The following is a 24,684-nucleotide window of genomic DNA, read 5'->3' as shown; positions in this document are numbered from 1 at the left end:
GGCACATGGGTGTGAGCCTGGGAGAAGCAGTGACTGGCAGCCCAGCAGGGAGTGCCCCTGTGCCCGGCTGCTGGGGCATCAGTGGCCATGCTCTGTTTGGAGCAGGGGGTCTCCAGAGGGCTGGGCCCCAGGATGATGGAGTGGAGTCTTCCTGTATGGGGGAGAAGCTCCCTGCCTGGGTCCCCTGTTGGGAGGCTGTTGGCCCAGACAGCCCCATGGGCTCCGTCCCACAGCGGCCAGGCTTCAGGCCGTGCTCTCCTTGCAGCTGGCCCTGGAGGGCTGGGTGCTGCTCCTCCTCTGGGTCCCGCCCGGGAGCCTCCCCACGGCCCATTGCCTCCCTCCCCATGTCACCATGGGGCTGCTGCATCCTGGCTGGCTCACCACACACCACACCTCCATGACAGCACCAGGGGGACACAGCAGCTGCCCCCGACATTGGCCCGGCCTGGCCGCACCCCATACGTCGCCAGCTCTCCCCTCACGCGACTCTCCTTGGCCTTGGTGTTTAGGGCGACACAAGAGTCTTTGTTTACGAGGTGGTCCCCGAGGCGCCCTTCTTCCTGGAGTGCAACAGCTTCACCTCCAGCGACCCACACAAGGTACCGGGGCTGGCGGGGAGAGGACCCTGGGCAGAGGGAACAGGGTCACCTCTGCAGTGCCAGGCCAGCTGCCCGCTCACAAAGGCAGGGCTCCTGCCTCCCCCAGTCAGGCTCTGCGTGTCCAGTGTGTACCCTGGCCTCCCCCAGCCGAGCTAGGCCTGGGGGTGGCCTGGCAGCGCCTGCCTTTGCTGCTGCCCTCCTTGGCTGGCGGCAGGTTTCTGCGAGGCTGGGTGGATGGGGCAGCTGTCCCGGCTGGCTGTGTTGGGACAGTCGGATCTCCCAATGGCTGACGAGCACAGAGACACCAACGCCTCTGATCCCCGGCTCAGTCCTGGTCTGTGCATGCTCCAGCGGGGTGGGGGTGCCCATATCCCTGTGGCCGGTTGGGGGCGATTTCTGCATCCACCGCCCGAGCAAGGAGACCTGAATGCTCCGTGTCAGCTGTCCTGGCTCGAACGGCCCCAGGCCATGGGTGGCTCTGTCACATCAGGGGCACAGTCATGGTCCAGGCCACGTCGCTGCATCGGAGCATGGCAGAGCGGGCACAGCCGGGACCTAGTGTTGGCAGAGCCCACTGCGCCCCATGGGTCCCCATGCAGGGCTGTCCCCGATCACACGTTCCCCAGGGCTTGACCAGTCCAGGCCTCAGTATCCCAGGGACAGCCTGTAACCCCTTCCCCAGGAGACCGGACCACATCCCCAGACAGATCCACCTCCACCTCACCCCTTCCTTTTCCCTGCCAGTCCTGCGGCCGGGAACTCGCCACTCCGCTCCCTTGTATAGCTGGTGCAAAGCCGCCCTCTAGTGGCCGTCCAGGGGAGTCACTATCTCCAGGGTGCCGGGGCGTTATAGAGCAGCAGTTCCCCGCCACCGCTGCTCGAGGGACGTGTGGTGCCAGGGGGCATAGTGCAGGGACACAGTGCTACGAGTGCAGGAGGAATCCCGCTCCAGAGACAGGTGGAGCTGCCCACCTGTGTGTGCAGGGGAAGCCTCCTGGGCAGTGCCCCCAGCCCCGCCCTCCAAGTCCAGGTTGGCAGCCGCCCCCCGGGCTGCTGGAGACTGCAGTCGTCCCTCTCACTGCATGCTGGCCGGCGGTGGGCAGGAGCTCCACATCCCCCTCTGGGCATGGGGGTCCATGGGCGGGCACCAGGTTAGAGGTGCGCCCGGGGGCTTGGCTTTCCATAGTGTGGGGCGTGGCACAGGAAGGGAGAAAAGGAGGCTCTGAACCCCTGAACTGCCCTTCCTCGTGCTGAGCCCCAGGGGCTGGCATGGTGAGCGTTGCCCACATAGGCAGCCGACAGACCGGTCCCATGGGGGCAGGGTCTTTCTCGTGGGCTTTGGGCACCTGGCCTTCACAACCCAGGCATCCCAGACTGCACCAGGAGCCCTGTGGCACAGGGTGCTGTAGAGAGTGTTCTGGGGAGAGGCAGAAGCAGGAGGAGAGGGTGGGGCCAGGGGACAGCACCATCCTTTGTGTTCTACCCCATGGCACTTTTTGCAGGGGTCAGGTTGCCAGGCTGGGCTCCTGTTCCAATTGGGGTAAGGATGTTCTGCCTCCATTCAGCCCCACTGCAGTGTCAAATGACTGTCAGGTTTCTTTATTTGCATGCTGTTTTCCTGGGCTGTTAATCAGCTGCCACGTTCCACACCAGAAGTGGCTGCATCTCATTGGTGGTTCAGGCCTTTCCTCTCTCGCTTTGCTTTGTAACTCTGCAGAGGGCCACGGAGCCTGCACAAATCCTGTGCCCTGAGTAGGCAGCGCCAGGGAGCCAGCAGCACTGCCTGAACACGGCCTCATAGAATCAGAATATCAGGGTTGGAAGGGACCCCAGAAGGTCATCTAGTCCAACCCCCTGCTCGAAGCAGGACCAATTCCCAGTTAAATCATCCCAGCCAGGGCTTTGTCAAGCCTGACCTTAAAAACCTCTAAGGAAGGAGATTCTACCACCTCCCTAGGTAACGCATTCCAGTGTTTCACCACCCTCTTAGTGAAAAAGTTTTTCCTAATATCCAATCTAAACCTCCCCCACTGCAACTTGAGACCATTACTCCTCGTTCTGTCATCTGCTACCACTGAGAACAGTCTAGAGCCATCCTCTCTGGAACCACCTCTCAGGTAGTTGAAAGCAGCTATCAAATCCCCCCTCATTCTTCTCTTCTGCAGGCTAAACAATCCCAGCTCCCTCAGCCTCTCCTCATAACTCATGTGTTCCAGACCCCTAATCATTTTTGTTGCCCTTCGCTGGACTCTCTCCAATTTATCCACATCCTTCTTGAAGTGTGGGGCCCAAAACTGGACACAGTACTCCAAATGAGGCCTCACCAATGTCGAATAGAGGGGAACAATCACGTCCCTCGATCTGCTCGCTATGCCCCTACTTATACATCCCAAAATGCCATTGGCCTTCTTGGCAACAAGGGCACACTGCTGACTCATATCCAGCTTCTCGTCCACTGTCACCCCTAGGTCCTTTTCCGCAGAACTGCTGCCTAGCCATTCGGTCCCTAGTCTGTAGCTGTGCATTGGGTTCTTCCGTCCTAAGTGCAGGACCCTGCACTTATCCTTATTGAACCTCATCAGATTTCTTTTGGCCCAATCCTCCAATTTGTCTAGGTCCTTCTGTATCCTATCCCTCCCCTCCAGCGTATCTACCACTCCTCCCAGTTTAGTATCATCCGCAAATTTGCTGAGAGTGCAATCCACACCATCCTCCAGATCATTTATGAAGATATTGAACAAAACCAGCCCCAGGACCGACCCTTGGGGCACTCCACTTGATACCGGCTGCCAACTAGACATGGAGCCATTGATCACTACCCGTTGAGCCCGACAATCTAGCCAGCTTTCTACCCACCTTATAGTGCATTCATCCAGCCCATACTTCCTTAACTTGCTGACAAGAATACTGTGGGAGACCGTGTCAAAAGCTTTGCTAAAGTCAAGAAACAATACATCCACTGCTTTCCCTTCATCCACAGAACCAGTAATCTCATCATAAAAGGCGATTAGATTAGTCAGGCATGACCTTCCCTTGGTGAATCCATGCTGGCTGTTCCTGATCACTTTCCTCTCATGCAAGTGCTTCAGGATTGATTCTTTGAGGACCTGCTCCATGATTTTTCCAGGGACTGAGGTGAGGCTGACTGGCCTGTAGTTCCCAGGATCCTCCTTCTTCCCTTTTTTAAAGATTGGCACTACATTAGCCTTTTTCCAGTCATCCGGGACTTCCCCCGTTCGCCACGAATTTTCAAAGATAATGGCCAATGGCTCTGCAATCACAGCCGCCAATTCTCCTGGGGGTCCGTCACCCCGTTGCCATCTCTGCCCCTCGCTGAGGAAGAAAGCATGACTCGGCGGTATCCCCAGTGCCCCAGAAGTGAGATTCACAGGGGCCAGGCCCCCAAGGGCTGGTGCTGCCAGGCCCTGGGGGACTCTGACATCTCCCTCTCTGCTTTCCCAGGGCTTTGTGTTCCTGCCCAAGACGGAGTGCGATGTGCGGGAGGTGGACTTTGCCAGGGCTCTGCGCCTGAGGCAGAACTCCATCGAGCCGGTCGCCTTCAGGGTCCCGCGAGTCAAGGTGGGTGGCATCGGACTCCCTGGGCTGCGCGGGGGGCTGGGCCAGGACAGTCTGAGCCCCAAGGAGCGAGCCCTGCCGTGCTGCCTGCCCCCTCCCTTAGGGGGCTGGCCAGGCCGAGCCCCTTCACCCAGCATAGCCCCTAACCCCGGCCTTCCTCCCATGTGCAGAAGGACTATTTCCAGGACGACATCTACCCAGCCACTGCAGTGTGCTGGGAGCCAGCCCTCTCCGCCGCAGCCTGGTGCGCGGGCACCGATGGGCAGCACCGCACCATCAGCCTGCAGCCCCAGGACATGACGCCAGGTGGGTGAGGGCAGGGCCATGGGAGGCGGAGGGGCCCAGAGTGCCGGGCGCAGCGCAGGTGGCGGCTGGCCTCTGGGTGATGCAGAGTGGGTCCCATGCACCTTCCTCTTCCCCACACGCACCAGCGTCGGGGGGTGGAGTGAGGGCACTCAGGGGAGGAGGTGTCCCCAGCTATGTGGCACTGGGAGAAGGACCCATAGACCCAGCTGAGGCTGATCAGACCGGCAAACCCTTGCTGGGCTCAGGGTGGGCAGGGGGAGGGATCTGGGGGTCCTTGCCAGGCTCTGGGCAGGCAGGGTCCGCACCCCAGGCTGGTGTCTCTCTCTGGGACAGGAGGAGGCCAGGCGGGAGCCGTTCTTCGGTGGCCCTTTGTGAAGGCTGGTGAGCTCGGGGCTGGCCGGTACCAGGGCGGGGGGGGGCAGGGGGGGGCAGAGGGTGAGGAGGTGGGTGCTGATGCTGCTTTCTCCCTCCGGACCCATCTGTGCCAGTGAGCGCAGCCCCACAGGATGTGCCGTCCCGGAAGTACGTCCCGGCCTCGGTCTACCTGGAGGAGAAGTCTGATGAGCAGAAGAAGGAGGAGGTGGGCTGCCCCGGGGATCTGTGTGCTTTGACTCACCTCAGCTTGGCCACCCCAGCCAGCACTGCCCAGCCAGGCCCCCTGCCCCCACAGCTGCAGGCTGGACCTGGCCCAGTGCTGGGGACCACTGACCCTACTGGGTGCCCCCCTACCCCTGTTGTCCATGCCAGGCACTGACCCCCCCCCCCACAGAGCCCCCTCCCTGCTGGGTGCTAACCCTGCCCACCAGCCCCCTGGAGCCCCCTCCCCGCCTGGCACTGACCCTGCCCGCCAGCCTCCTGGAGCCCCTTCCCCACCAGGCACTGAACCCACCCATCAGCCCCATGGAGCCTCCTGCCAGACACTGACCCACCAGAACTCCCAGGGGAGGGGGGAGTATCTGGCACAACAGTGCCCACTGGACAGTTAGTCTCCATTCTGTGCCTGGGGCAGGGGAGCGGGACTGCAGTGCCTGTATTCCACCACCCGGCTGCCAGTAGCAGGCACCATGGGGGCAGTGAGCGCTGGGAAGGCCCCCTGGGTCCCATTGCGGGACAGCACCGATGCTCTGCCCTTCTCCCCGCAGCTGCTGAGCGCAATGGTGGCCAAGTTGGGTAACCGGGACGACCCCCTGCCGCAGGAATCCTTCGAAGGGGTGGATGAAGCGGAATGGGTAGGGCCAGGGGGCCTGCTCTGGGGGTGACAGGGGGGTGTTGCAACATGCTTCCCTGGGGGTGGGGGGCAGGAGCCAGTCACTCAGTTCACTGGCCATGAGGGGAGGAGAGCTGGGGCCTCAGTGCTGCCTGGACCCCACCTCCTGCTCCCCACCCCCACGGGGGGAAGCTGGGCAGCGGGAGCTACGGACGGTTCCCTGAGAAGAAACCCTCATGGCCCTCCATATCCAGAGGGACTTGTGGGGCTCTGGAGGAGGCACAGAGCAATCACACCCCTCTGCCAGGAGCTCTGCCCGAGACGGGGGGTGGAATCCCAAGAGGACAGTATGCCTGGTGATCACACCCCTGTGCCAGGTGCCCTGCCCGAAACGTGGGGGGATCTGGAGAGGGCAGCATGTCCAGTGATCACACCCCTGTGCCAGGCACCCTGCCCGGCTCCCGCTCACTCCATCTCTTTCTTTGTAGGACTAGCCCTGGAGGGGTGACTCCTGTTTCCTGGGACCGCAATCTCCTCCGTGCCAATGCTGCTGGCTCCCCACCTCCCTGCCTGGCCTTCACAGCCCCCACGCTGAGGCCTTGCTTTTTGCTGGACTGTGCCCACACCCCAGGGCTTCACTGCTCCCCAATCCAGCACCGATCTCCCTGGAGGGCCTCAGGCCCAGCCCAGGCCCTTTCCCAAAGAGCCCGGGAAGTCGGCTCTGCGCCAGGCTCTGCCTTGTTACCTAAGGGCTAATGGACTGAGTGAGCCAGATCCTGCCAGCTTCGCCAGGCTGCACCCTCCTCTCCGTGTGGGGTCTGGGAGGGCTATGGACACTCTGCTGACCGCGGTGCTGCCGGGCCAGGGCTGGCCGTGCTGGCCGTGGCTTCGGCCAGTTTATACTCTCTGCCCGTTGGACCAGCAGGCTCCTCTGGGCACCTCAAATCACCCATCCTCGAGCAGAGCTGCTCGTCGGTCGGCTGATGTTCACATTGTGCTTGGGCCCCAGCCGATGGCACTGTGGTGGTAACCACTGCGGGCAAGGACAGAGCCACCCTGGGGGCTGCAAGGCTGGGGAAGGAGAGGGCTGTGGGGAGCTGGGGATGCCACCGTGGGATCCGGGGGCTTCCCAGCCTGGCCTTTCATAGCCACCAACCCTCCCTGTTCTCGCAACACAATCTCTTTAGCCCGACTGAGCATGGCCCCCAAGCAAAGGTGCGGCCTGCAGCACCTCCTTCAGGCCAGCCCAGCTCACAACGCACTGGGCTTTAGGGGTCTGATACCCAGGGCTGCAGGTGCCTTGAACACCTCCACAAGTCTACTCCAGAGCACTTGCACATGCCTCACGCGTCTTTCAGGCTACGGGGAGCAAGGGCCAGAGGCTGGAATCACTGCGGCACAGTGTACGCCAAGTGTCTTCTCTGAGTTCGGCTGTTGCCCCCGCTGCACCTGGCTCACTGGCACCTGTCGATCCAGTGCAGGGGTCTGGCCTGGGATTGTTCTTCAGTTCAGATCTGAAGGCAAAGTCACACTTGTTCTGTTTCCCCTCCGGCAGACATTCAAAGCACAAGCCTTCCCAAGAGGGGCACCACACCCTGGCCTCGAGGGCTGCCTGTCTGGAGGGTGGGCAGGAGTCGCTGGTGGGTAGCCTTGGCAGAGAGCAGGGATGGCACAGGCCTGGAGCTTAGCACTGTGGTTCAGGAACCCAAGGGTGCCCGGCCTGTGTGGCACGGCCAGCCCAGGCCTGGGCCCAGCCGCAGCAGAGCTTCCACTGCAACCCCACTGGCACGCCTCTGGAGCCTCCCCTCTACCCCAGGCTGGGCTTGGGGCACAGGCTGCTGCTGCGGGTGGGTGGTGCCCTCTTGGTTACAACTTGGACTCAAGTTCCAGGTACTATTACTGATTTCCCTCTGACCCTGGCATTTAGTGCAGCGCCCCCATCAGCTCGGGCGGGTGGTACCCGAGGGTTCCAGATGCTTGCCCTGTTGCTTGTGGGATACCCAGTCTGGATGCCTCCAGGCTCCAGGGCTGCCAGGCTGGCATCCTTCCCCAGCATTACATTCGCTCTGCGCAATATTTCACCAACAGTGTGAGCCTTTAGCCCACCTAGGCAGTGTCTCGCAGAGAGTGCGTGATATCGCCCAGTATGTGACCTGCCTGGGCGCTGGGGGAATGTTCTCTTGGGGTGAGAGAGCAGAGCCGAGCTACCCTGAGCCAAGACCCACAGCTGCCCAGCCCTTCCTGGAGGGCCTGGCACCGCAAGGGGCATTGCCTTGCCAGCAAGCCCGAGTGCCAGAGCAGGACTGGGGCTGTGCTTTGTAAGGCCCGGGAGCCTGGGGGTGGGGACTCAGTGGGTGTCCACTGGGAGAGGACAAATGCCAGCAAGCCAGTGGAGAGGAGGGAGGGGGCTTCTGAAACGGCGCCGCGAGTTTTAATAAAAAATGATATTTTGAACCAAACAAACGGAGGCAGCAAATCTATAGTCCCTGAAAGGCAGCATGGCAGGCAAAGCCTCCTCCTTCTCCAGGGCTGTGGGGGATGGATTCTCACACCTGCCTCTTGGCTGGCTGGTGCCGCAGCTCCCTGTTGATGCTGGCCTGTGGCCAACTCCCACTTGCCCGTCATCTGGATGTCTTTGCAGCCCAGCTCATGGGCTGCAGCTGCTGGGAGGGCCAAGCCCAATGCAGGTAGCCAGTGTGGGCAGGGAGTCCCTGAACCACTGCAGCCGACTGTGCCTTCTCCCCTCGGACCCAGTGCTCCTGTGGGTGAGCCTTAGTGCTCACCACCACAGTTGTGGCCAATGGAAGGTGCCTCCCAGGGCTCTGCCAGCCCTCCATTTTCCTTGGTGGGATACAGGGGTGCAGCGGTGGTACACCCCAGCCCCCGAGCCCAGCGCATCGTCTTGCAGCCAGCAGTTTTCAGGGCCGGGCACTCTCAGCTCCCACTAGGCACATCACTGACGCTCCGGCCTGGCCCGCTTGGAGCCTGCAGGGGTTGTGTTCACAGCTCAGGACTAGGACTCCCTGCAGCTCGGGAGACAGCTGCCCCTGGTGCGGGCACCGCCTGGGAGGGGTTGGGAGTTGCAGGTGTGTTACGCCTGGGCCCGGGGGCGGGCAAGGCTGTGGAGAGGATGGAGTTCAGATGCGAGGCCCTGGGGGAAGGCCACAGGGTAACTGTTGGCTCCCTGTTGCTCTAGTGACTGCTATTGCACCGGGCATGGGTGGAAGGCAGGCAGCAAGGGCAACCTACGAAAGCCCGCCCCCCCCTTGGCTGATTGTTTGAAGTCTGGGTTTGTAGTGATTTGGAACCAAACCTAAACATGTTGAAATTGGCCATTCAAGGGACTGGAGGTCTGGCTCAGGGGCCGTTCACCTGTCAAGCTGCCCCAGAGCCACGGCTGGAGTCACGAACGGGGGAGCTCTGGGGTCTCCAACTCTGTTGACTTGGTGGGCTGCCCCAGAGCTGGGGCGCCTGCCCAGGGTTTCCAGCCTCGCCTCCCTGCCCGCCACCCCAGCCAGTGTTGATCCCAGGGCACTCAGCTCGCCGGGGCGGGTCGTGCCAGGGACATGGCCAAATGCCAGCTCAGGCAGTTCGCTGCTGCCCCCGCGTCCTCCCTGCCAGGGCCGGGCCGGGCCCCCATGGCTGTGCCCACGTGGCCGGTCCCAGCCGGGGGGGACACACCCCAGGGGCCGCGGGTGCGGAGCGTGGCGGATCTCGGGCCGGGCCAGGACCCAAAGCCCCAACCCAAGCGCTGCAGATGGGCCGTGGCGCGGCTGCCCCCCGCACCGCGGAGGGTGGCTTGAGGTCAGGCCGGGGGGCGCTGGGGCAACGATGGGGATGAGCGGCCTGGCTCCCGGGACAGGGGCACCCAGCCCCGCCCCCGCTGCAGCCTCCCCGCCGTCCGCCAGGGGGCGCGCTCCCCTCTCGCGCGGCGCTCGGCACCTACCGCTCGCTGACCGCGGGGACACTCTGCCCAGCGCCGTCTCTATGGCGCCTCCGCGGGGGCCGCTGCCCTTCGCTCCCTGAGCCGGAGCCTGCTACAGGCCGGAAGCGCCGGGGACATGGTGAGCGGGGTCGGGGTCGCTGCCCCGAGCCGGGGCTCCCCAGCCGCGCTCCGTCCTGCGCAGGCCCCGCCGCGGGGTGCCGGCCCCGGGCCCCTCTGCCCGGTGGCCGCCGGAGGTTGGGTCCACGGACTCGCCCGCGGGGCCCTTCGCGGCGCTGGGGGGAGCCCGGGCAGCCGCCGGCCCCGGCCCCGGCCCCGGCCCGCGGAAAGTGGCTGGTTCCGTGCGGCTTGGCCGGGCCCGTCTGAGCGGCAGCAGCCTGGGCGGCCCAGAACAGCCCCCGGGCTCCCCCCCCCCGGTGCCGGGCTCCCCCCCCCCCCCGGTGCCGGGCTCCCCTCCCCCCCCCCCGGTGCCGGCGGCGCGAGGTCAGGGAGCCATCCGTCCGTCGCCCCGGTACGCTCTGTCCATGGCAAGCGGCCCTGGGCAGAGCGTGCGTGTGCCGAGGCCCTGGGGGCTGGGAACACTCCCCTGGCTCGGGGGAGGGGGGTCTGGGCGGCCCTCGACCCGCTCTGCCCGGGCTCCTGACCGCCGCTGGGAGGGGTGAGCCCAGCGCCTGGCGTCCGTGTACAGCGGCCTGTCTGGTCGCGTTCACATGCTAATGCAGGGGCATTAGCTGCTCCTCCGTTTCCGGTGCCCAGGGCCGGGCTGGCCGTGCCCTGCAGCCAGCCAGCAGGGACGTGCAGCTGCCTGGCCGCTAGAAGGCGCTCGCTGCGTAACAGGAACACCCGGGCTGCTGGGCGCAAAGGCTGGGGTTACTCTGAATTCAGGTGCACGGTCTGGTGAAGTCTCCCCCCGCCCCCCAGTGCAGGGTTTGTCTAGAGCCGCACTGTGCATCGCCAGCTTTTGCATCCAGTGCCCTTCCCTTTTGCATCCAGTGCCCAGCGAGCATTGGGGTCGCCTCTGGCTGCCTTTCCTGGGCTCCCATAGCCAGCGATTTAACTAGTCCTAGGGCACTGGCCCTATTGGTCCCTGATCTGCCCCAGGCTCTTTTGGACCATGTTGTGTCACTGGCTGGGCTAACCGATTGCTGGTGTTTTGGCAGGGTTAATGCTTTGGGGGAGGAGAGTGCTTTTAAGCTGACTAGTGCCTGAGTTGTGCGCGGGAGGGGGAGCCGCTGGATCTCCCTGTTTACCTGATTCCCTTCCTGAACGATGCAAGGTCCGAGGAGTAACCTGGGCACACCCACTCAGAAGGCCCCTTCTGTAGGCCCCTGTCAGCAGGAGGCATTTGACTGCTTGTGCTTTGTCTGCAGGCCAAGTACCTGGCGCAGATCATCGTGGTGGGGGTGCAGGTGGTGGGCAGGGCCTTCGCTCGGGCGCTCAGGCAGGAATTTGCAGGTAAGCACCAGTCACCGTCGCCAGCCTTGTCTCTTGCATCCAAGGGGGATATCCATGGAAACCTCATGTTGTCCTTGAGGGTGACCCCCAGCCTTGGCTCTGCTGGCGGGCACCGGGCCTGTGCTGCTGAGCTCCCCCTGCAGCCTGTGGCTGGGGAAGGCAGTCTGGATTGGCACCTTCACTTGTGAGAACTGCTCAGTAATGTGCAATAGTGTTCGCGTGTTACCTGCACGGACCCAGGCTAGTAACACGAACTGCTGCCAGGCAGGGAGCAGGGATGGGGACCTGGGCTGGGATTCCAGTGTTTCCTGGGGGCCCTGCTCGGTGGCTGATTGGGCCAGGCTTACTGGGTGGCCCTGGTGGGGACAGTTCTGAGTGCTGTACAGAGAGCAGGGGGATCCTCTGGGAGGGAGGGCAGGATCATCCCCATTGCCGCACACAGCCTGTGACAGACTGGAATTGAACCCAGGCATCCTTGGCTCATGTGGCCACGCCCTGTGCTCCCACCCCCGTTCCCTTATGTCCATAGAGGTCCTGTAGCACTTCCCTTTGCATGTTCAATAGCCCCAGGTAAGCTCTCCTGTGAACGCTGTGGCCAGGTGCGCCAGGGAGAGCGGGCTGTGACTGGAGGAGTGATCAGGTTGGGGTCTCTCTGAACAGCCAGCCGAGCAGCGGCCGATGCGCGGGGACGTGCTGGACCCCAGTCTGCTGCAGCCACCAGCATCTCAGGGATCAGCCTGCAGGAGGCCCAGCAGATCCTCAACATCTCCAAGCTCAGCCCAGAGGAAATTCAGAAGGTAAAGTCATGGCTTGGAGCAGGACAGTCCAGCAGGCAGGCCTGCATGGCAGCAGGTTGCTGAGAGGCCAGCCCCTTTTCCCCAGCTGAAGCCTGGTGTTCTTGCTCTGGCAAACACTGCCAAATTAAATGTAAAAATGTAATAAGAAAAGCAAAAAAGGAGTTTGAAGAACAGCTATCCAAAAACTCAAAAGGTAATAACAAAATGTTTTTTAAGTACATCAGAAGCAGGAAGCCTGCTAAACAACCAGTGGGGCCTCTGGACGATCGAGATACAAAAGGAGCACTTAAAGACAATAAAGTCATCGCGGAGAAACTAAATGAATTCTTGCTTCAGTCTTCACGGCTGAAGATGTTAGGGAGATTCCCAAACCTGAGCCGTCTTTTATAGGTGACAAATCTGAGGAATTGTCACAGATTGAAGTGACACTAGAGGAGGTTTTGGAACTGAGAAACTTAACAGTAACAAGTCACCGGGACCAGATGGCATTCACCCAAGAGTTCTGAAAGAACTCAAATGTGAAATTGCGGAACTATTAACTATGGTTTGTAACCTGTCCTTTAAATCAGCTATTGTACCCAGTGACTGGAAGATACCTAATGTAACACCAATATTTAAGAGAGGCTCTAGAGGTGATCCTGGCAATTACAGACCGGTAAGTCTAACGTTAGTACCGGGCAAATTAGTTGAAACAATAGTAAAGAATAAAATTGTCAGACACCTAGAAGAACATAAATTGTTGGACAAAAGTCAACATGATTTCTGTAAGGGGAGACCATGTCTTACTAATCTATTAGAGTTCTTTGAGGGGGTCAACAAACATGTGGACAAGGGGGATGCAGTGGACATAGTGTCCTTAGATTTCCAGAAAGCCTTTGACAAGGTCCCTCACCAAAGGCTCTAATGTAAATTAAGTTGTCATGGGATAAGAGGGAAGATCCTTTCATGGACTGAGAACTGGTTAAAAGACAGGGAACAAAGGGTAGGAATAAACGGTAAATTTTCAGAATGTAGAGGGGTAACCAGTGGTGAGCTGGAACCGGTTCCTAGAACCGATTGTTAAATTTGGACAACCGGTTCTAAAAAGGCTTCTAAATTTAACAACCGGCCAAAAGTGGTGCCCTAGGCCACCGACTCCATGGGTGTTCCAGGGCTGGAGCACCCACGGGGAAAATTTGGTGGGTGCAGAGCACCCACCGGCAGCTCCCCGCCGAGCCCCAGCTCGCCTCCGCCCCACCTCCGCCCCTGAGTTACTCTCTGCCCCGCTCTGCTTCTCCGCTTCAGGCCCAAGGAGGCAGAGTGGAGGTAGGGTGCAAGGAGGCAGAGTGGAGGCAGAGGGGGGGGTGCAAGGAGGGTCACCCGCGCTGCAGCAAGTAACCCAGGGGGCATGCAGGGGAACCGCTCCCCGCCCCAGCTCCCCTCTGCCTCCCTGGGCCTGAGTGCGAAGCCGCCGCTTCCTTTTCAGCCCTTCCCGGCTTCCTGCTTGAACAACTGATTCGCGGGAAACCGGGGTGGGGAGGGGGGCGGAAAAGCAGAGCAGGGCAGCGCGTTCAGGGGAGGAGACGGAGCAGAGGTGAGCTGGGGCCAGGTGTGGGACGGGGAGCTGCCGGTGGGTGCTCTGTACCCACCAAATTTTCCCCATGGGTGCTCCAGCTCCGGAGCACTCACGGAGTCAGCGCCTAAGACACCACTTTTGATGTGATCAGTGGGGGGAACTAGTGGTGTTCCCCAAGGGTCAGTCCTAGGACCAGTCCTATTCAACCTATTCATAAATGATCTGGAGAAAGGGGTAAACGGCGAGGTGGCAAAGTTTGCAGATGATACTAAGCTGCTCAAGATAGTTCAGACCAAAGCAGACTGTGGAGAACTTCAAAAAGATCTCACAAAACTAAGTGAATGGGCAACAAAATGGCAAATGAAATTTAATGTGGATAAATGTAAAGTAATGCACACTGGAAAAAATAACAATGTGATGGGGGCTAATTTAGCTACAACGAATTAGGAGAAAGATCTTGGAGTCCTCTTGGATAGTTCTCTGAAGACGTCCACGCAGTGTGCAGCGGCGGTCAAAAAAGCAAATGGGATGTTAGGAATCATTAAAGAAGCGATAAGAGAATAAGACGGAGAATCTCTTATTGCCCTTATATAGATAATGGTACGTCCGCATCTTGAATACTGCGTACAGATGTGGTCCCCTCATCTCAAAAAAGATATACTGACATAAGAAAAGGTTCAGAAAAGGGCAACTAAAATGATTAGGGGTTTGGATCGGGTCCTATATGAGGAGAGATTAAAGAGACTAGGACTTTTCAGCTTGGAAAAGAGGAGACTAAGGGGGGATATGATAGAGGTCTATAAAATCATGAGTGGTGTGGAGAAAGTGAATAAGGAAAAGTTATTTACTTGATCCCGTAATATAAGAACTAGGGGCCACCAAATGAAATTAATGGGTAGCAGGTTTAAAACAAATAAAAGGAAGTTCTTCTTCACTCAGCGCACAGTCAACCTGTGGAACTCCTTGCCTGAGGAGATTGTGAAGGCTAGGACTATAACAAGGTTTAAAAGAGAACTGGATACATTCATGGAGGTTAAGTCCATTAATGGCTATTAGCCAGGATGGGTAAGGAATGGTGTCCCTAGCCTCTGTTTGTCAGAGGGTGGAGATGGATGGCAGGAGAGAGATCACTAGATATTTTGTTAGGTTCACTCCCTCGGGGACACCTGGTATTGGCCACTGTCGATAGGATACTGGGTTGGATGGACCTTTGGTCTGATCCAATATGGCCATTCTTACGTTCTTATGGCAGGAGATGGCTGGGTGGCGGCATGTTTTGTTCCAGGGAGTGAGTGTGGGTGGCTAGTTGGGGCTGGGCACCTCTGATCTCAGTGCAGCAGCTTCCTTCAGCAGGCCTGTTACCCATGGTGCACTGAGGCACTCGCACCTTCCTCTCTACCCCGGGACCCTTCTTGGCTTGCCCTGTAATCAGGGCTTTCCAGTGCTGCAGAGGGGAGAGAGGTTCTGGGCTGAAGTGCTTGGACTCAACCCCCCATGACAGCCCCCCAGCAAATTTGCATGCCCTTGCTGGCGGAGTGTCAGTGAGCGAGGGTGGCTGCTCCCTCTTCCTCAGGACGCAGGCACTGCCATGGCTGTCCCCTGGAGGGACCTGTCACTATGGCTGAGAACAGCCAGCTGGCAATGCGCCGAAATGAAGAGCGAGGGGCAGCTGGGAGAGGCAGCTCACAGTTGGCTTGTTTCCTTTGGCAGAACTACGATCACTTATTCAAGGTGAATGATAAGTCAGTGGGGGGATCGTTTTACCTGCAGTCTAAGGTAAGCGGGGCATTGGATGGGTCTGGGCATCCATCCTGCTCTGTGCCAGGCTATTGGGCTGGCCTCGCAGGTTCAGGGGCTGGCTGGCTCTCTTAGGAGCTGGCGCTTGGGGCTGGAGGCTCAAAGACTGTCATCACTGTTTGTGGCGCTTTAATTACCCCTTTGAGCAGAAGCAGACCTTTTCAGGGGTTTTTGCCAGGGTGAACGTCCTGCTGGCAGTGCCCTCTGGGTGTCTCCATCCCCACGCCCTGCCCACATGCCCCCACACCTCTCTGGGCCCCCTGTCACACAGGCTGGACCCTGGGTGTCTCCGGTGGCAGCATGTCGGACCCTGAGAAAGGCAAAGTTCCCTGGGGTCTGGCACAGCGTCCATTTGCCATCCTGTGCTCTCTGGAGCATGTGGATTGAGGGGGCAAACTTCCCTGGGCTACAGCATCTTTCTCAGATTCCTCTGCTGCTGCATGGTGGGGCCTGGCCTGGAGCCAGTATCAGCAGCCCCCCATGCCAGTCACCAGTGTTCCCTCTAATTTTTTATGTCCGTGTGCGGAATTAATTTTTGTATGTGCACCAATATGGAGGTGATGTGTGACGCATTACCTTCATATTGGTGCACATAACTCATGTGATGGGCGTGGGGCCAAGGGGTTTGGAGTGTTGGAGGGGGTTCACGGCTGGGGTAGAGGGTTGCAGCATGGGGGGATGAGGGCTCTGGTTGGGGGTGCAGGCTCTGGGGAGGGGTTTGGCGTGTGGGAGGGGGCTCAAGGCTGGGGCAGAGGGTGGGGGTTCTGGGGTGGGGCCAGGGATGATGGGTTTGGGGTGCAGGCTGCCCTGGGGCTGCGGTGGGGAGAGATAACTCCCCCCAGCCCTCTCTTGCCTCAGTATCTCGGGGCTGGGGAGCGGCATGTCTCCCCAGCCGTGGCAGCTCTGGTGGGCCTGGGCCGGGCTGAGGGAGATGCTCCTCTCCTGGCCAAGACAGGTCCACGCTGGGCCCGGGCTGAGGTAGGGGTTCCTCTCCCCCAGCCGCAACAGGTCCACGCTGGGGCCAGCGGGGAGGGGCACCTCTCCTCACCTGAGCCCCTGCACGGGGCTTAATAGGTAGCTGCACAGCTTAGAGGGAATTTAGCCAGTCACATAGGTGGTTTCTGCTGCCTCCTCCTGGCTGCCCTGTGAAGTGCAGCCATGTCCCTTGGCTATCCTGGGCCTGAGGCGTGGCCCACGTATGGCGGACTGGGCGGTAGGTGAGACTCATTGGAGACACTGTCCCACAGGTGGTGAGAGCCAAGGAGCGGCTGGATGAAGAGCTTCGAATCGAGACCCAGAGACAGAATGAAAGAGAACAGGGGCAGAAGCCAAAGACGTAACTACTCCCCATGCCCTCTTCTCAGCCCCTCTAAATTATAGCCAGCCAATAAATCTCCTCTCTGCAGCTTCTTCTGTGTGGTTTGGAATCAGGGGATTCCGTGGGGGAGCTGGGTGGGGGTCACAGCCTGGCCCATTGCTCTGCGGGCAGCTGTATCCACTACCGGATGGCCAGGGACTTCCCATAATGCACTAGGACAATTGGGCAACGAGATAGATGGGGGAGGACCATTCGCCTTGAAACATGGCGTCCAATTGTCCCCACCTGCCGCAGAGCCAGAAATGCCTGGTGCTATATGCAGCCAGCTGGCTGCCTCCTTGGGAGCCCCATGCTTTAGAACAGAGGTGGGCAAACTACGGGTTGCATCCAACCCATCAGACCTTTTAATTTGGCCTTCAAGTTCCTGCCAGGAAGTGGGGTCGGGGGCTTGCTCCACTCCGTGCAGCTCCCAAAAGCAGCAGCATGTCCCCCCTCCATCTCCTACACGTAGTGGCAGCCAGGGGGCTCCACACAATGCCCCCGCCCCAAGCACTGGCTCTGCAGCTCTCATTGGCTGGGAACCCAGAGCTGGCGCTGCATCTCCACGTAGGAGCCGGAGGGGGGACATGCTGTTGCTTCCGGGAGCTACTCGAGGTAAGTGCCACCTGGAGCCTGCACCCCTGACCTCCTCCCAACCCCCTGCCCCAGCCCTGATCCTCCTCCCACCCTCTGAACCCCTCCATCCTAGGCCGGAGCACTCTCCTGCACCCCAAAACTCCAGAGCTCGCACCCCTGCCCCAGCCCAGAGCTCCCTCCTGCACCCCACACCCCTTATTTCTGGCCCCACCCAAGAGCCCACACCCCCAGCTGGAGCCCTCACCCGCTCCCGCACCCCAACCCCCAATTTCACGGGCATTCATGGCCCACCATACAATTTCCATAATCATATGTGGCCCTCGGGCCAAAAAGTTTCCCCACCCCTGCACTAGAAACAGGGTTTCTGTGTGCCCCTGGCTCAGTGTGATGGGGGTGGACACTTTCCACTGCTCCCACCATCTCAGAGATGTATCTGCCCTTCCACTCCCTGGCCAGGTCCATCAGTGGCCTTAGGTCAGTGTCTGCTGGGGAGGAAGAGTCAGACAACATGGGCGGAGATCTGCTAGGACGTGGGGAAGCTGCCGTGCGAGGAGACCCGCTGCTGAGCCCCCGGGAGTCAGTGTGAGCTGGCCCTACCTGACTGGACCCCTGTATGTCCAGCTTTCCCTGGGGGCGAGGGGCAGCCTAAAGAGCCCAGCAGTTTAGCAGGGCAAGAAGGCTGCCGGTTTCACTTGGGGGCTGCAGTGACGCATTTTCTGCCCAGCCATTTGGAAGGCCCCAGCTGCCTGTTCTCAGCCACTCCTGTGCAGCCCCGAAGGCGAGGCACAGATGGGCTCTTGGGACCAGACTGAGCCTGGGGAGCTCAGGAACCAGATCTCACCATTTCTAAGAGGGTTTTGCCAAACTAGAGTGTAGGAGCAAAGGGAACGGCTGAGCCCAGGAGGCTATAACTGCCGTGCTGCTGGCCTGTCACCACCTGCCTGGGTCCGTCAGACTGGGGAGGGCAGCAGCCTGCATGGCTTCTGGGGGCTCCCCGGTAAACTCCAGGGTTCAGCTGCCCTGAGATGCGTGGAGCATTTCCTGGGTGCAGCATTGTTCCACAAACCCCTCCAGCCAGGTGAGCTCTGGCAGCTGCTGATCACAACAGCTGTCAGACCCGTGCTCCTTCCACTCCTGATCATTGTAACTACCAGGCCACCCGGGGGGCGGCAGGCGGCATGTTCCCAAAGCGGCGCGATCCTGCAGCTCTCGGGGGATGGCAGCCCCCACCCTGTGTGGGTTTAGCTGTACAAAGTCCTGAGATCTGGCTGGGAGAGCCCTGCCCCGGGGGAACTGACCAGAGAGACTAACCCTGCCTGAGCCCAGCTGGCATAATAGATTTTCCCTTTCCTAAGGGCTGTCGGTACCACAATGACACACACGCACAGCCTTTATAGCACGGCCCTCTGTGCTGCTTTGCACAAGCCCTTCTTGGCTCCCTGGCCCTGCGGGGCAGGTGTGCTGGGCACTCAGCTGGGCCACACATGACTCTGACGTTCCCTCACTCACTCCTCATTGCCCCGGGCTGGCTGCACAGAGAGATGGACACTCCTGAGAACATTGAGGTTCATCCCAAACCCTAAGCCTGACCTGGCTGCCTCCTGTGGGGCCCCTTCTGGCACATGGAGGGGAGATGTCCGTATCAGAGGGCTCAGTGGTTCCCAAACTGGGGGCTGCAATGTCCTGGCTCCCCCTTTCTGTTTCGGTAGCACCTGCAGGCCTTGTTGCGCTGGGCGCTGGCCAGACCTGGGAGGAGGCAGGAGCTTGTGGGTCAGCTAGACACCAAGGGAGAAGGGAAATGGATAGCCATTTGTCCAAGATCTCCCAGCAGCTCTGGACTCAAACCCAGCTCTTCCCATCCCCACACCAGAGCCCTGCCCTGCCCACTGTCTGTCATCGCCAGCAGATCCTGTGCAACCCCTCGCCCATTCCCAGCCCAAGCCGTGCCCGTCGCTGGCACCTAAAGGTGCAGGTACTAGTGGGAGGCTGAGGTGCTCACAGGGGTGGTGTCCCTAGGCCGTGCTGAGCAGGGTGGAGCCCCCGAAAAGCAATCACAGGCCGACACATCCAAGGAAACTTGTCAATTCACTTTATTGTTTTCTTAATAAACTTCCTCTCCTCCGGAGGCCGAGAGGGGCAGTCATGAGCGTCTCGCTTTGTTTCTTTAGTTAAACGCTATGCTAACAGCAATGGAGCCGAGAGGAGAAAGAACGTACACTACCAGAGAAAGGCACTTAGAGACGGGTAAAATACCGAGAGCCTGGAATGTGCGACGACGACCGAAAAACAAAACGTATACCGGCCCGGGCAGGCCTAGTCTATCACAAAGCACATGCTGTGCTACTGTTAACCCTTTGAGTGGCATGCTGCTCGCCCAGCCTGGGGCAAGAGGGCAGGGGCTTCTCAGCAGCCCCAGAGCTGGCAAGCATGATGCCAGTTCCCCCCAAGAGTCGGCTCTGGGGGGGGCTGGCTCCCTGCCAGACTTGGGCTGGGGTGCTGTAACATCCAGACCCTGAGAGCCCCTCCCTCCAGCAGCTGCACTGGAGCTTTTGAGGTGGAGGATGTGGCCAGTGAGGGGGTCGAGAGCCCTGGCTAGGGGGGTCTCCTGGTTGGAGGGTGGCAGCAGAGCAGGGGTCCTGCTGAGGGCAGGGGAGAGGTACGCAGGACCCCCTTGTGTACCAGGAGCAGCAGAAAAGACAACAAGACCCCTCCTGCAAGGGAGGAGTAGTCCGGGGGGCCCCTTGGGGCGAGCACTGAGCAATCCCTCTGCGGGGGAGGGAGCGTCCGAGGGGCAAGCGTGGGGAGGGGGAGAGACCAGGAGACCTGGGCATGAGTGGTGGCTGCTTGGAGATGCCCTGTCCTCAAGAAGTGCCTGAGCCTGCTCCTGTGGGCACAGCCATGCCATGCCCGGGCCTAGCTGTGCCCGAGGAGCCTGGCTCTGGAGCAGCCACTCAAAGTGCTAAACCAGTCTAAAGAATTTATGTAGCTTATATGTTCGTAGGCCAGCCTGGCTGGTCCTGGAGTGTCTAGAATAGCTTACGGTACATACTGCGCTGGTCTCTCCGGGCAGCGCCAGCTAAAGAGATGGGCTGAGCCCACGGGCATCACCCGCAACGGCTCAGTGCAGCTCTGTGGTGCCAGCCAGCCCACCCGCCTTCCGTCATTGGCCACAGCTGAACCTCCAGACCCATGTAGTGCAGGGGCCAACCCTGCCTAGATCTGCTGCCTGCTGGGGGCAACCACACCAGGCCCTTGCCAGGCTGGGAGGAGCCCGCTAGGCCGCATGGCATGAGCCCAATCTGCACGTTGCTGTGGCTCTATTCCTTACGGGCAGGTGCCTCCTGGAGACTACAACTCCCAGTAGGCACTGCTTGGGGGGTGCAGTGCCTGCTGGGAGCTGTAGTCTCAGGGCACAGCCTTGGCCACCCCACATTTAATGCTGTAACTTAGGCTGGCTTGCTGCCCCCTCACTCAGGGCAGGGCCCCAGCAGCTCACCAGCTGTGTCCCCGCACCGAGCAAGGGCTGTGATGCCACGTGGCTGGGAGGGGCAGACACATCAGCCCCCAGTGCTGTGGGGTAGCAGAGCCCCCCCCACCAGGCTGCACCATGGGCAGTGAGAGTGGCCCTATGCTGTGTGTAATTAGCTTTCTAACCAACAGGATGCATGGGGGGCAGGAGACCAGCTGGGGGGGGGGGGGGGGGGCTAATGCGCCCCAGCAGCTGGCACCCATAATCACAGTTCTCTGATGGGCCAGGCTCTGCTTCCCGCTGCCCCTCCTCAGGACCAGGTGCCCCAGGGGCATCCGGCTGTCACCCAAAGCCGCTTGGTCTCACCCTGGCACTGGGCCTGCTGCTTACCAGGCTGCCCACAGGGCTGGCTGGGGTGTCTCCAACCTGCCCCCCTAGGGCAGCGACAGCAGGGGGCACAGCTAGGCCCATCGAGGGAGCCAGAGAAGAACATGGGACAGCTGGCTGCACCAGCCCATGGGCATTACTCTGTGTGTGGGGGACAGGGCTAGTGGGGGTCCCACCTACTTGCACATGCCGCAGCCCCTGGCCAAGGACGGGCCCAGGGGAGCTCTCAGGGCAACAGCCTGCCCAGGCCACGTGCCCACAGGCAGCCTGGCAGCCACGCCTCGGGGAGGTGGAGCGCGCCAGGGCAGGGCTAGCCAGGGCTCCTGGCAGTCAGACTGGGACTGGACTGGCATGGGCTGGAGCAGGTTGCAGCTGCTGAGCCAGTCACTTGGAGATGGGCAATGGCTCCGTAGGGTGATCTGGCCAAAGGGGAAACCAGTTTGGGGAGCATCAGCAGCAGGCCTTGTGCGGGCGGGGCTCAGCCCCCGGCCTGATGAGACTCAGCTGACCACGAGCCCTTGGCAGCTGGGCAGGTGCAGCGCCAGGCTGTGGACGGTGACCCCATGGCTCCCTGCAGTGCTGGGGCGGGAGGCTACAGGCATCTGCCCACTCAGGGTGTTAACTGAAGCACTGACCCGGCCCTCGCCTCCCAGTCAGCAGGCCAGGGTGCACAGCCAGGAAGGGGGCTCCCGCCCTGCGCCGCCGGCCAGCCACGCACACTTGCGTTACATGCTAAGGTACTAACAGAGCTGAAGGCAATCTTGCCCCCGCCCCCCTCCCCCAGGTTGGGGAAGGGGCACGGGAGCTGGTGAGCGGCATACTCAGCCAGTATGCGTTGTCGGGGGTGGGGGAGGAGGGTCCGGGGGCAGGGCTCCCCACAGGACTGGGGGTCCGTCTGTCTGTCTCAGTCCAGTCAACCCAGGGCTGAAGGGCGATGGGGCTGCAGTCCAGAAGTTCATCGTGGTCTTGTCTCGCCGGCATCTCCACCGGGCAAGCCCAGCTGCGGCTGAGTGGCGCTGCCTCCTCACTGGCGCACGGGCCTGGGGACGGCTGGGTGCATTCGGGGCCCGGCTGACTTGCTCTTGGGGGGTCAGACTGGGCAGGGTGGGAGCTCCGTTGGCTTGGGGGTGAGAACGGGAACACCCCGCTCCAGCGGCTCCTGGTGGTCCCATGTGGCTGGGCTGGGCTGGCCGCTCCCGGGTCAGCGCCGCTTGGCTCCAGGGGTGCTGGCTGTGCTGCAGGCCGGGCTGGCATGGGCACAGGGAGGTGGGTGATGGGAGAGGCCCACTGGCAGGTGTTGGGGTGAGCAAGGCGCTAGAGCCCTTTGCTTGGGAGTTTCTGGAAATGAGCCAGCCTCCCACGGTGTGCGGGAACCGGAGCTGGAGTGGAGGGAGCCCGCTAGCCCAGCCCCATGGCAGTGCCAGTCCTAGGGTGGGGTCGCATACCCCGAGCCAGAGAGGAAGGTGCCCAGGGCTGCCTGTGTCATGGGGCTCAAGGGTGGGGAATCATACCCGTGTCTGTGGGTTCTGCTGGCACCGTCCTCCCTGCCAGGCCACGTGTGATGGCCAGATGGCGTGGCCAGTGCCAGGGGGCCAGCTCTGCTGCAGGGGCCAGGGGACACGGCCCCCAGGAACCGCAGGCTGGGCAGGGGGGTCAATGGGCCCTTCCTCTGGGATCGCTCACACCCACCCAGCTACCGGGCTGCATGGACGCCATCATCGCCCACACCACCAGCAGAGGGCACAAGGACATGAGCACCTGGCACTGACTGGGGAGTGGGCACGGGGCTGGGTGTTGGGATCCCAAGGCAGGTGGCTGCGTGGCTCAGGCCTCAGGCAGGGGGCACCTGGTCAGCACCAGGAACAAGGGCCCAATGGGGGACCGGTCAGAGCGAGGGTTGGGTGAGATAAATAAATAACAGCGCCTGCCGCTGCCTGAGGCAGGCAGCCCCCAGGGAGAGATGGGGTGATGGTACACCAGGCCAGCCATAGGGCCCCGATCCAGCTCCACGACCCCATTGCCACCAAGGCCACGGCCTGGCTCTGGTCCCTCCGCAGTCGTCCCTTTCCAGCACTTGCTCTGCTGCCACAATCGACCCTGGTGCCCCAGCCCGGCGCCTGCCAGAGCCATGAGCCCACTCCTGCTGTGTCCTGGGCCGGTGTTGGCACCTCGGAGAGCCAGCAAGAGGCTTTAGGGTGTGGCTGGCTCAGGGAGGGGGCAGTTAGCTATCTGGGGGGTCCCATGAAGAGGCCTCTGGAGCGGCCTGCACTGGGCCGGTGATGCGGGCCGGCCGCAGGGCTGGGATGGGGATTATTGCTATTCTCAGAAGAGTCAAACTCTTCTTTCGTGTAGGGTCCAAGCGAGACCCAAGCGGCTGTCGCAGGGGAAGGGGGCGGGAGGTCCGGATTCCCCCCAACCCCGCTGGCAGATTCACCCGTCGAGACCCATGCCAAGGTGGCGCCTCGTTTTGCGTCTGGGCTTCGTTCATTCAGTTCACCACGGCCGGCTTCAGCAAGACGGAGCCAGGGGGGATCACCACCCAGCCAGGCGGCAGGGCCTCGGGGCTGCCCATAGAGCTCACGCCGGTGGACAGGTCCAGCACCGCGCCGGGCAGCAGCGGCAGGCTCTCCGGAGCACGCCTGAGCCGGGCCCGCTCAGTCCTGTCGCACGACTCTTTGCGGCTCTCGAGCCCTTGAGCTTTGCCCGCTTTGGCCACCCTGGTGTCACCCACCTGGCACTTCTCCATGTCCGTCTTGCCAGCAAGCAGGGACACCACTGGCAGCCCTAGCCCACCGGCACCAAAGGGAGATGCCAGCAAGGGGTTCTTGGCCAAGTTGAGTGGTGCCCCATTGAGGGACAGCAGGGGGCTTGGAAGCCCCGGCAGCGCGGCAGAGCCCACGGCGCCACAGGCCAGGGTGCTGAGGTCCAGGGGCCCCGGGGCCAGGGGGATGGGCAAAGAGGCACCCAGGCCAGGCAGTGCGTGCCCACCAAAGAGGGCGGCCGGATTGGGGATGATGAGCTGCGCCCCGTTGACATAAGGCACTTCCGCCGAGGCGACGGGCGTCTTGGGAGGCTGCTGGAGTTTGAGCAGCTCCTGCTGCTCGTGGGACACGAAGTGGCCATGGGCCTTGATGTGCTTGCGCAGCGAGCTGGGGTCCGTGTAGCGCTTGTGGCAGCCGGGCATCTTGCAGTAGTAGGGCTTGTCCACGTAGTGGGTGCGCGTGTGCTTGAAGCGGTCGCTGGAGTTGGAGTAGCGCTTGCTGCAGCCCTCGTAGGGACACATGTAGGGTTTCTCGCCTGCAGGGGAACACAACAGCCACAGGCTTCTTGACCCAGCATGCCACGGGGCCTCCGCCACCTGGCCACGGGCTGCCACAGGCTGATTTAGTTGGGGTTGGTCCTGCTTTGAGCAGGGGGTTGGACTAGATGACCTCCTGAGGTCTCTTCCAATCCTGGTATTCTAGGATTCTAACCCAGCGTGCCACAGCACTTCCGCTGCCAGGCCATGGGCTGCCTGACCCGGCACGCCACGGAGCCCCTGCCACCGGGCCATGGGCTGGCCAACCCACCATGCCACGGGGCCTCCGCTGCTGGGCCACAGGCTGCCTGACCCAGCATGCCACCAGGCCTCTGCTGCCA

General features: G+C 61.2%; 3 protein-coding genes across 4 annotated transcripts in view; 2 read left to right on the top strand and 1 right to left on the bottom strand.

The window, feature by feature from the left end:
* The window catches only part of CORO7 (coronin 7), a 184,473-nt gene extending 167,833 nt beyond the window's left edge, over window positions 1-16,640 (top strand). Inside the window, exons 23-33 of one of the 2 annotated variants that reach the window (XM_048867848.2) lie at window positions 510-599; window positions 4,062-4,178; window positions 4,346-4,481; window positions 4,970-5,061; window positions 5,624-5,710; window positions 6,177-9,752; window positions 11,002-11,086; window positions 11,686-11,883; window positions 12,453-12,538; window positions 15,149-15,214; window positions 16,483-16,640. In XM_048867848.2, the coding sequence (XP_048723805.2) occupies window positions 510-599; window positions 4,062-4,178; window positions 4,346-4,481; window positions 4,970-5,061; window positions 5,624-5,710; window positions 6,177-6,182 (528 nt within the window). In that variant the 3' untranslated portion in view covers window positions 6,183-9,752; window positions 11,002-11,086; window positions 11,686-11,883; ... (1 more) ...; window positions 15,149-15,214; window positions 16,483-16,640. Of the gene's footprint in view, window positions 1-509; window positions 600-4,061; window positions 4,179-4,345; window positions 4,482-4,969; window positions 5,062-5,623; window positions 5,711-6,176; window positions 9,753-11,001; window positions 11,087-11,650; window positions 11,884-12,452; window positions 12,539-15,148; window positions 15,215-16,482 lie in introns of both variants that reach the window. The other variant, XM_048867847.2, reaches the window with a different exon arrangement.
* On the top strand, window positions 9,619-16,640 carry PAM16 (presequence translocase associated motor 16). Its single transcript, XM_048867853.2, has 5 exons — window positions 9,619-9,752; window positions 11,002-11,086; window positions 11,747-11,883; window positions 15,149-15,214; window positions 16,483-16,640. Exons 1-5 carry the CDS (start codon window positions 9,750-9,752, stop codon window positions 16,573-16,575), a joined length of 384 nt encoding a protein of 127 aa, XP_048723810.1. The 5' UTR covers window positions 9,619-9,749; the 3' UTR covers window positions 16,576-16,640.
* A 2,621-nt stretch (window positions 16,641-19,261) lies between these two features.
* The window catches only part of GLIS2 (GLIS family zinc finger 2), a 33,599-nt gene continuing 28,176 nt past the window's right edge, over window positions 19,262-24,684 (bottom strand). The window contains exon 7 of the mRNA XM_048867850.2: window positions 19,262-24,342. Coding sequence (XP_048723807.1) covers window positions 23,534-24,342 — 809 coding nt within the window. The 3' untranslated portion in view covers window positions 19,262-23,533. The remainder of the gene's footprint in view (window positions 24,343-24,684) is intronic.

Source organism: Caretta caretta, chromosome 10 (assembly GCF_965140235.1).
Source record: "Caretta caretta isolate rCarCar2 chromosome 10, rCarCar1.hap1, whole genome shotgun sequence".
In the NCBI taxonomy this organism is placed as follows: domain Eukaryota; kingdom Metazoa; phylum Chordata; order Testudines; family Cheloniidae; genus Caretta; species Caretta caretta.
The sequence above is the reverse complement of the archived record's forward strand: the minus strand, read 5'-3'. Positions and strand labels throughout refer to the sequence as shown.

What these genes read in the sequence shown, in the direction of transcription:
- PAM16 (XM_048867853.2), top strand. An exon ending in GCTCAGGCAGGAATTTGCAG is followed by an intron (nt 11,087 to 11,746) that starts GTAAGCACCAGT and finishes CTCTCTGAACAG; the next exon opens with CCAGCCGAGCAGCGGCCGAT. An exon ending in GCCCAGAGGAAATTCAGAAG is followed by an intron (nt 11,884 to 15,148) that starts GTAAAGTCATGG and finishes TTCCTTTGGCAG; the next exon opens with AACTACGATCACTTATTCAA.